The sequence below is a fragment of the Xiphophorus hellerii genome, chromosome 18 (genome assembly GCF_003331165.1).
Source record: "Xiphophorus hellerii strain 12219 chromosome 18, Xiphophorus_hellerii-4.1, whole genome shotgun sequence".
Lineage (NCBI taxonomy): Eukaryota > Metazoa > Chordata > Actinopteri > Cyprinodontiformes > Poeciliidae > Xiphophorus > Xiphophorus hellerii.
Genome location: NC_045689.1, coordinates 2,104,757 through 2,114,842, shown reverse-complemented (window position 1 = coordinate 2,114,842; position 10,086 = coordinate 2,104,757). Strand labels below are relative to the sequence as shown.

At 45.8% G+C, this 10,086-nt stretch overlaps 1 protein-coding gene and 1 non-coding gene across 2 annotated transcripts; one reads left to right on the top strand and one right to left on the bottom strand.

The window, feature by feature from the left end:
* Nucleotides 1-623: 623 nt before the first annotated feature.
* Nucleotides 624-6,791, bottom strand: mmp23bb (matrix metallopeptidase 23bb). Its single transcript, XM_032544896.1, has 8 exons — nucleotides 6,753-6,791; nucleotides 5,043-5,155; nucleotides 4,767-4,906; nucleotides 4,127-4,294; nucleotides 2,963-3,127; nucleotides 2,723-2,833; nucleotides 2,472-2,598; nucleotides 624-2,372 (listed from the first exon to the last, which is right to left on the bottom strand). Exons 1-8 carry the CDS (start codon nucleotides 6,789-6,791, stop codon nucleotides 2,180-2,182), a joined length of 1,056 nt encoding a protein of 351 aa, XP_032400787.1. The 3' UTR covers nucleotides 624-2,179.
* A 2,965-nt stretch (nucleotides 6,792-9,756) lies between these two features.
* Nucleotides 9,757-9,828, top strand: trnag-ucc (transfer RNA glycine (anticodon UCC)). Its single transcript has one exon. It is a non-coding gene; the product is annotated as a tRNA-Gly (tRNA).
* The last annotated feature ends 258 nt before the right edge of the window (nucleotides 9,829-10,086 follow it).

Here is a 10,086-nt window from a genome sequence, read left to right as displayed (position 1 = left end):
AGTAAACATAACAAAAGGTAGTAAACAGTTCTTAATAACAATGTTAGCGTCTTGTCGCTAATGTTAAGCTTAGCATTGATAAACAAAAGTAACAAGTGGCTAATGCAGTCACAGCTAACTTTTAATTTTGTCTAGTAAATGTTGCTAGCACTACCATGGCAGCATTTACAGCTTTGTATTGTGCTTTTCAGCTTCAGATAATAAAATATAAAAAATAACTAGAGAAAAACACATTGGCCAATAGATTAGTTCATTTCCACCTAAAAACTCAGATGATATCCAAGTTTTTTCTTTTAAATACATTAATCTCAAAACTTTTTGAGAAATGTATTCCTCCCTGGGTATTATTTTTCTCTCTTACAGCTACAAAGGGCCATCTGCTATAAATAACAGTAGAAAAATGAGCTGGATATCCACTGACATCTGTTAGATCTTAAATATTTCACAACTTTTCCTGACCAATATTCAGAATATAGTCAACTTTGGTTGACATCTTTTATTTCCACTTGAGAAATCTCAAGTGGAAATAAAACTCATCCAATAAGAAGAGAAGCTGGAACTTTGTGAGTTTAGTTTCAGGACAGTAAATATTTCTGAGGTGGATAGGAAAGAATAAGTTCCTGCAACTGGAAGCCAACAATGTTTATTGCAGCTGCTCTACATATCAAAAAGTTTCTATCGTCACAATATTAGGAACTAGAATTTTGTTATCTGGTAGATGTTGGCTGTGGGAGTTTAAAGCTGCAGTATAAAACTTTTATAAAAAATGTTTTTTTACATATTTGTTTAAACTGTCACCAGACGGCATGGAGCTCCTCTGCTTTCTCCCAGTCATAACCAGAAACAACCAATCAGAGAAGGTCTTAGCGCCTTCTTAGTGTAAGATGAGTGCAAAAGAGGCGGGGCTTAGCGCTGTCAATCAATTTTTTTCGCAGACTATCTGATTCATAGCAAACTGTCACAACATGGTGACAGTTTCAATAAATATTTACAAATAGTGTTTATAAAAGTTACATACTGTCAATCACATGCAAATATTGTTGTGCTGTGTATTGTACCCTGGTTTAGGATTATGGCAAAATTATGCTCTTGATTGTGTTTTCTTTTCTTTCTTTTTTTTCTCCTAACTTAAGAAGAATCAGATCTGACCCCCCTCTACCCCCCACTCACTCTTCTGTTATGGTTGTTTGGTTACTGTAAAAAAAAAAAAAAAAACCTGGATTGGCTTATGCTATTCCTTCTTATACTTCCACTGTGTTGGAAGTTGAATTGTACAATGTAATTGCAACTTGCCTTTCCAAATAAAAGACTAAATAAAAGTTACATACTGCAGCTTTAAAGACCCCTGTAAAAATACTCTGTATGACAGAAATAAATTCAGCCAATCAGATGGACCGCCAGTTGAAATCAGAAATGAATATCCGGCCTGACTGTGAGATTAGGAACCCAAACTAGGTTCTCTGAAGGGTTCTTCTCATGGTGCCGATGGAGACCCAGCCTGACCTGGATAACCTTCGGGTTTGAAAGTTCGACGTTGTGCCAGTTCTGTTAGAGCCGAGTCATTGATACCGAGTAGAGAATACCAGATCAGGTGTGAAGACAATGATGCTATTTCCTGTCCAGACCAAGGTTGAAACTGATGGTTGAGACACAGAAAAAGTCCACAGATAAAGCTGATATAACAGAAACCTCTATTGTTCCGGCAATGTGATCCAGTCTGAGGTTGTTGAGCCATGTTTGAGGCCCAGGTACAATGATGTCCGGCTCTCATAAGTAGTATCACTGTTGGAAGGTGCAAGTGAAGTGGAGAGAGGTCAAAGAGCATCTCATGGGTCTGCGGTGTTCAGACAGGTCTGTGTAGGTTGTAGAGACCAGAACAAAATCTTAAACTCCAGTTAGACCACTGATTGATGGTTCAAGCTCTCCTGACTTGAACCTGACTCTGGCAGAGCATTCTGCAACTCATTGATGTCCCTGACTTCAGTACCAGTCCTGAGGAGATGAGGTAAAGTTCTGATCCATGAGTCTGTTGGGTCTGTAGGATTCTCTGTCAATGTCTGCCCATAAGACGGGTCCTTTGGGAACGTGGTGTCCCTAGAAACTGGTAGACTTTTCCTTCGGGTTGCTACGCCCCATATGTGTCTCCTCGTTGTCCCTGTGTTGACGCCTGCAGACGTTCTCAGCTGTTGGACGGCTGCTCTGGTTTCAGCCGGATGGCCCAGGAGTTGGCGGACACGATGTCTCCACGCCGGTGGATCCGGCAGGTGTAGACGCCCTCGTTGAACTCATTTGCAACGATGCGAAGGTCTCTGTCCTTCATCACGATGTATCCGGGGATGGAGGTCAGGATCTGTTCGCCGTCTTTGTACCAGCTGCAGAAAACAGAGGCAGAGGATGGAGGAAATGGCTTGAGTGGAGTTCTGCTGGGTCCGACCCAATCAGCTCATCAGTAAGTCTCTGTCTGCGCTCACCTGACTTTAGGGGGAGAACGGAGGCTTTTGGTGCCACAGCGGAAACCCACCACCTTCCCTCGAGGAACCATCTTGATCTTCACGTTGGATGGGGGCGACGTTGGCGTGGCGACCACATCCAGGGGCTCTGCGGTGGGAATGAGATCCAGACAGGAAATACGTTTTCAAACCAGAGACAAAGTTCTGATCCTGTCTTTTCAAAGATCACAGTGTCATTCTACTAAAGAGTACTACAGAGATCCTCGGGTCACCGTAGCAGAGGTCACAGCGCTGCGGACAGTTCTTCCTCATGAAGGTCTTCCTTCGTTCGCAGAATCCGAGTCGAGCCCATGGATCACAGACCCTCTTCTTATCCTGGCATCCTACAAACACAAACACAACATCCTTAGCAATGACACGTCAACAGAGACCTGACTGCAACACAGGAGGCAGAAACAACTTAGACTTCAGAGTAAACACAAGACAGGAGCAGCTCTGTTCTGGGTCGGTACCATAGAGCCTCTGGATCCCCCACACGTCGTCCTGAGCGATGTTTCTCTGCCCGGTGTACGTGGCGTTGGGATGCATAAGGGCGTCCGGGTCTCTGGAGTGCCACAGCCCCAAAGCGTGACCGATCTCATGAGCCGCCACCTGGACCAGGTCGTTCAGCCAGACACCTGCAGATTCACAGAGTCAGAGGTCCAACACTGGTTCTGGATCAGTCTGCCAGCTGTGATTGATTCTGTGCTCATCAATCACAATAGTGTAGTAGAGGTCTATGAATACATCTGAGTCTGTGTGTATTTCCACAGCAGTAAACCGGTAGCAGTCAGATTTCAGAGCTGAACAGCCCAGTGACACAGAGGGCAGAACTGCTGCCTTACAGCATGAAGATCCTGGGTTCAAATCTTAAATGTTAGCATTAGCCGGCTGTCATTGCTCCAATACCAACTGTTATGCTTGGGTCCTGTGCTGTATTTAACGTTACCGCCAGGATGCTAACTTTGTAAGTAAGAACTACTTTTTTCTGCTATAACTTACTTCTGCAGGTTATTTTAGTCTTGAAGTGTTAGCATAGCAACATTAGTATATTATTCTTGCCATACAAACTCTTTTTTGTTCATTTTTTAAGATTAGTATTAGGGTAAAAATGGTAAAAGTGGCATTAGCATCCCTTTGTTTGGTCTGCATGTTTAGATCCCGGCCTGGATTCTTCTGCATGGAGTTTGGATGTTTGGGTTTTCTCCAGCTGCATTCAGTGTCTGATGTAAGAGGGACACCTGATGGACAGGAGGGGTACTGCAGCCTGTCAGGTAAAACTGTTGCTGTAGTTTCCCTGTATCTCCAATAAGAGGATAGTTAACTGATTTTAACAGCAGAATCAGGAGGTGAACAATCCTGCTTATTTAAACTGCGGGCCATGATGTGATGTCATCTTTTCCATTTTACCCAGACTGTGATTTTGCTGTTTGTTAAGATAGTTCTTAAAATGAACTTATTGAAAGCATGACATGTCCACTAGACTTTCTTGTTGAATTTTACTTTTCAAATTGTTTTTTATCTCCTATTCTGATCTACTGATCAATTACTTGTGGAGTTCCTCAGGGGTGTGTGCTGGAGTCCATGATTTGGTTTTTAATTTGATCCTTTTAGTGTTGGTAGTGCTGAAGTATTACCTTGTTTCCAGCTGAACCTGGACTTCCCGAGGATCCAGAACTCGTGGTTGTCGAAGTGGATCTCTCCTCGAGGCGGCAGGAAGGCGTGAGCCAGCTCTCCGTTCAGGCCGTCGAAGCACGGATGGAGAGGAGACCACCAGCAGTCGGTGTGGTTAAAGATGTAGAAACCTAACGCACCAAAGACGAGACCAGAGGAATTAAATCCACAAATGTTTGTATTATTATTCAACCTTAGTGTCTCAGTGGAAACTAAATTCAGCTTGGAGTTTTCTATTATTGCTGAACAATCAACTGACTGGTGTTTTATCCCAACTTTTGCTGTCGCCATTTTGCAGGTAATGGCGTACAGAGTGCCGCAATTTGCCGACAGCCGACGTAAACTGCTTGTGAGGGGAAAATAAATTTCGCATCAGTTTAAAGACTATAAATAGATTAACAAAGACTAAAACTAAAGATATTATGTCTATAATTTCAGTATGTTTTAGTTAGCTTTATAAATGACTGTTCCAGTTAATTATAGTTTTTCCCCATTAATTTCCGATTTTCTTTATTTCAGTTATTGGAAATGTTTTCTCAGTGTCAGTTTTTGTTAACTATAATAACCGTGGTAGTTTGTTTGGATCCTTCCTCTGTGACGTACCGATGGTGATGTCAGCGGTGGCGCTGCCATTGGTGACCTCGGTGAAGGTCAGCGGCGACACGTCGCTCCACTTGGTGAAGGCGATGCTGATGGCCTTCCGGGTGTCCTCCTTGTTCAGGGTGTTGGGGAACTTTATGATCCTGGACGATGAAGAGGCGGCAGGTCAGCGGGCTTGTTTTGCCCTAAGCCTGGCAGGCTGCTTGAAGCTCCGCCTCTTTTAACAGGCTGACGGTCTGCTCCCTGCTCACCTGTTCAGGTGTTTCTGGGCGGACCCACCTGTATGTGATGTTGTGGTGAGTCCACTTGTGTCCCAGGGGGTTGATGGCGTAGCGTCTGGTTCTGGTTCCTCGGTCTGAGATCGTCTCCATCATCATGCTGCTGCCAGATATCTGTCAATAAAACATCAACATTCAATCAGCTGCATGAGGAGCGGAGCTGAAGTTCCTCTGGCGTCCACCAGGGGGAGCTACTGATGCACCCTGAAGCAGAATAAACAAATAAAACCAACTGGGAAAGTTTCAGTGCCAGAACCAGAAGAAAGTCACAATATCAGCAGAAAAAGTTGTAAATTTGAAGAAAAGAATGTTGTTTAATGAGATAAAAGCTTTGACAGATTTATCTAGATCCGGTCTGGTCTAGGCTGGTCCATCTGATTCTTTATCCTAAATAAAACAGTCGTTTGATAAAACATTTCAAACCTGCTGATGATGAAAATTTGATGCAAAAAAATTTTCATATTTCCTGATTGGTAAAACTTCACAAAATGTTCAACATTATTCATTTAACTTTTAATTACTTTTTGTGAAGAAGTTCACAAAAAATAACTTTTTTATTCTCCTATTATTGGGACTTTATTCTGATAATATTAGATTTAACCTATTATTACAATTTTATTGCTGTAAAACTTTATTCTCGTAATTTAACAAACCTACATTAGAACTCGGTTCTGGTGTTTGGTTTGGGTCAGAACTCATTTCTGGTGTTTGGTTTGGGTCAGAACTCGGTTCTGGTGTTTGGTTTGGGTCAGAACTCGGTTCTGGTGTTTGGTTTGGGTCAGAACTCATTTCTGGTGTTTGGTTTGGGTCAGAACTCGGTTCTGGTGTTTGGTTTGGGTCAGAACTCGGTTCTGGTGTTTGGTTTGGGTCAGAACTCGGCTTTAATGCAGCTTTAGTTTAAGCTGGTTTGGTTTTCAGTTCAGTCTCGGGTCAGAACCGGGTCGCAGCAGAACTCTGATTCTACACAGAACTTTTCTTCATGCTTTGTTCGTGTCTGTCGCCCACGTGTGGGCCAGCCTCAGAACCGCCTCTGTTCTGTTCCTCGGACCCAACCAGAACAGCAGCAGCACCTGTTGGAGCCGACACCAGAACCAGAACAAACGGGCCCAGTGTCTGAGAACATCAGACGGCTCAGATTACAAACCAGAACCATCTGATCCGACCCCACCTCCCTCCACATACCAGGGGCCGGGTCCAAGAGTCAGAATCCGGCCACCAGGACCGGAACACAACCAGAATCAGAACCTCACGAGAACCGGGCCTGCCAGATCCAACAGGTTCTGATAATAGGAGCGGTTCTGGGTTTTGGACCCAGTGGGACCGACAGGAAGCTGCAGCTGCCTGACAGACCAGAACCTCAGAGGAGGAGAACTGGACCAGGCTGCGCTGCAGCTGCTCGACCCGACTGGACCCAACTGGACCAGACCTCTGTTTGGGTCCAGAACCTCAGAACGTTCACACATCATGAATCTCCTGGTTCTGATTCTTGATGGATCTGGACCATCAAGAATCAGAACCTGAAAAGAACCGGGTCAGAACCAGCAGGACAAACCTGCAGAGACGCAAAGGTCCAAAAAGTTCAGAACCAGGCTGAGGGCCCCTGATGAAGAGGAGGGACCCTCCTCACATTCACTCCTCAGAGGTCACTGACAGCTGATCCAGTAATCGAACCGAACCGAACCGAACCGGACCGGAGCAGAACTTCACTGACCTTCATCATCATCACCAGCAGCAGCAGGAGGAGCTTCATGGTGTCCCCTCTGCGCCCGTCCGGACCGTCCGGACCGAACTCCTGCTGCTCCGCTGCGCTCCGGACCAACTGAGGGAAGTTCGCGGAGTGTGTGTGCGCTCGCTGCTGCAGGCGGGGCGGTCCGGGTGGGCGGGGTCAGGTGTGTGCGCGGTGTCCGCTTACTTTCCGCGGAGACATTTTAACCGTTTCAGCGCCGAACCCATCCGAACCTAGCCATGACAGAGGGAACCCGCTCCGATCTGGAGGACAAACAAGAGCGAGCCGACCCGCGGGCCCCCCGGGGCCGCCGGGGGCCCAGGTAGGGACGCCCTGAGGTGTTTTCCGGCTCCAGATGTTTGGCACATCTGTGAAAACAGACGCTGGAAAACAGAGTCCCACGGAGGAAAAAAGTTCCGAGCTTTTCATATCCAATGAGACAGACTGGGCCGCAGAAATGGTTCCATTCAGGTTCGAATTGTTGAACTGGATCAGAACCAGGAACCGACCGATCACTGAGAGAAAAATATCAGCTTGTTTTGGACTGAAAAACTAAAATGGAGACAATGTGAAATAGTAACCCTGACCCGGTTCTGGTGGATTTGGACCCAGCTGAGCGAACAGTGGTTCTGTTAAACACGATGCCAGGACGGGAAGAGATCAGCAATGATGCTGGGAAGGGTTCAAAGGTCATGACCAATCTACCTGAATCCATCATTCTGCAGAGCAAAAACTTCAGAGAAATGAGCAGAAATCCCGGTTGTGAAGCACGGCGGTGGCAGGCTGGTGATGTGGGATTGATCTGAGGCCGTCTGCTCCTCAGCTGCAGTCGGATCCAAACCGGGTCGTCAGTAGACTGATGGTTCCGAACACACAGCAAGTCTACAACAGGATGTTTGACGAAGGCGTTACAGTGGCCTAGTCAAAGCCCAGAGCTCAGCCTGGTTGAAATGCTGGGACCTTTAGAAAAACAATATGAGACGGATGAAAATCTCAGCTGAGGGAGGTTCTGTTGGGCCGGGACAACCGGGTTCCATTCTGATTCAGTCACAGTTTGAATTTAGCTCCGCCTTCATCCTGCCATCTGATTGGCTGCTGGCTCATCCTGCCCTCTGATTGGCTGCTGGCTCATTCTACCCTCTGATTGGCTGCTGGCTCATCCTGCCCTCTGATTGGCTGCTGGCTCATCCTGCCCTCTGATTGGCTGCTGGCTCATTCTACCCTCTGATTGGCTGCTGGCTCATCCTGCCCTCTGATTGGCTGCTGGCTCATCCTGCCCTCTGATTGGCTGCTGGCTCAGCATGGCTCCTGCAGCTCTGCTGATGTTTTATTGTAAGTTAATCTGGAGTTGATAATGAGCAGCTCAGAGCCTCATCAGCAGCTCATTATGCCTGCATTGTTGCCATGGTTTCATCGTTATTGTTGTTATTATTGTTATTATTGTTGTTGTTTATCAGTGAAGGGCGGCTGGTGACCTTCATCCCCCTGCAGAGCGCAGCAGCAGCTGCATGTTAATGAGCTGCACTGGTCCACTGCAGCGATGCATCCTCACCTTCATCACCTTCATCCTTTACATCATCGCTTCCATCGTCTTCATCAGTTACGTGATCAACATCATCTTCATCATTTATGTTGTCTTCATCATCCTCGTCATCTTCGTTTACAACATCTTCATCATTTCCGTCTTCATCATCATTTCTATATGCATCATCATCTTCATAATTTACATCTTCATCATCATCATTACCATAATTAGCATAACAGCTATCATCTTTATTTTCATCATCACCATCATCGTCATCTTCATCCTTATCATTAGAATCACCACCTACTTATTGTCTTCATCATCCTCATTGGCTTCATCATCACCATCTTCATCTTCACCGTCATGGTAATAATGATGATGATGAAGATCAGTGCTGGTTGGTCCTGATGATCTCTAACTGTTTCCTCCTGGTTCTGTTGTGTGAACCGGAGTTGGTTTGGTACCGATCTGTTGGTTCTGATTGGCCGTCTGGCTGACAGACAGAGCTCCCTGCGCGCCTCGGGCCCCCCAGGGGCCTCCTTCAGCATCACAGGGAGGAGGAGGAGGAGACGGACCTTCAGCGGAGGCTGAGGGATGACGATTTAATTACACTTCTGTTCATTCATCTGTCCATCCACACACACACACACACACCCCCCCACACACACACACACACACACACACAGAAACACTCTCACACTGACAGAAACAGTAAAAGTCACAGGGACTCTCTCTCTCTCCTCCCGCCGGGTTCCCACAGACACCCCCCCTCCTCTTCCTCCTCCTCTTCGTCTCTGAATGGAAACTTGCCGTCTGTTTACAGGCTGGTGGTCGTCATAGAGACCAGCAGGTCAAACTTGACAGTTCAACGATGTGACGTCTCACTCTGAATGTAACATGTTTGTGATAAAAGCCCCACACTCCATCGTGGGGCTTACACACCTTTCGGGGCCGCACAGTGCTTTGGGGTCCCATAGACCTCCATCAGACCTACTGGGGCCCCACAAATCCACAGAGGCTTCAGGACCATACTTTAGAGAAATAGAAAATCTTTTTTATCAGTCAGGTTCAACATTACCATCCAGGAGCTCTGAGGAAAATATTTATGCTTTTATTTCTTATTATGTCAGTTTTGGTCCTCCATACATATTAAGCTGTGGGGATGAAACTGGGACAGGTTACTAGTACAAACTTTCACAATAAAAAGCAACAAATCTATTTAAAAACTTCTATTGAGGAATTTCTAAAATTTGATCTATGGCGCCACCCAGTGGACAGATCAGGATAAAACGACCTTTATAATTGATGACATGAATAAAACGGAGTCGCAGGAAACAAAAAAGAGCAAAATGGACTAAACCGGTGAGAAGAAAAACTAAACACCCAGCAAACCTCCTCTGAACCTGAGCCAACGCCTGACGACAGAAATGTAGCATCACCACGCTCAGCTCTAAACACGGGAAAGCGTTGGTGGTATAGTGGTTAGCATAGCTGCCTTCCAAGCAGTTGACCCGGGTTCGATTCCCGGCCAACGCAATTCTCCTTTTTTCTTGTAGCCCTGAAACCGGTTTTCTCTTTTAAAATGGTGATATAAAGTCTTTCCCACTTTGACAGTCCTCGATAAGGTTGAAAGCAAGACCTTAGCATGTTTTCTGAATAATACTGGATCATCCGAATCGTTTTAGATATCAACGGTAATTTTAGTGTAACCTTTTTTATGACTCTTTGGCGGTCTCTTACTTTCCGCGAGGAGCACAGGAAGTACAGGTATGACGCTGTTATTGATCCCAGCAT

Bases quoted from the DNA above. Each gene is read 5' to 3' on its own strand.
- mmp23bb (XM_032544896.1), bottom strand. From the start codon at position 6,791: ATGAAGCTCCTCCTGCTGCTGCTGGTGATGATGATGAAG. The intron at 3,128-4,126 runs GTAATACTTCAG...GTGAATCTGCAG, and splicing joins CAGGTTCAGCTGGAAACAAG to GTGTCTGGCTGAACGACCTG. The intron at 2,599-2,722 runs GTGACCCGAGGA...TTCCCACCGCAG, and splicing joins GCGCTGTGACCTCTGCTACG to AGCCCCTGGATGTGGTCGCC.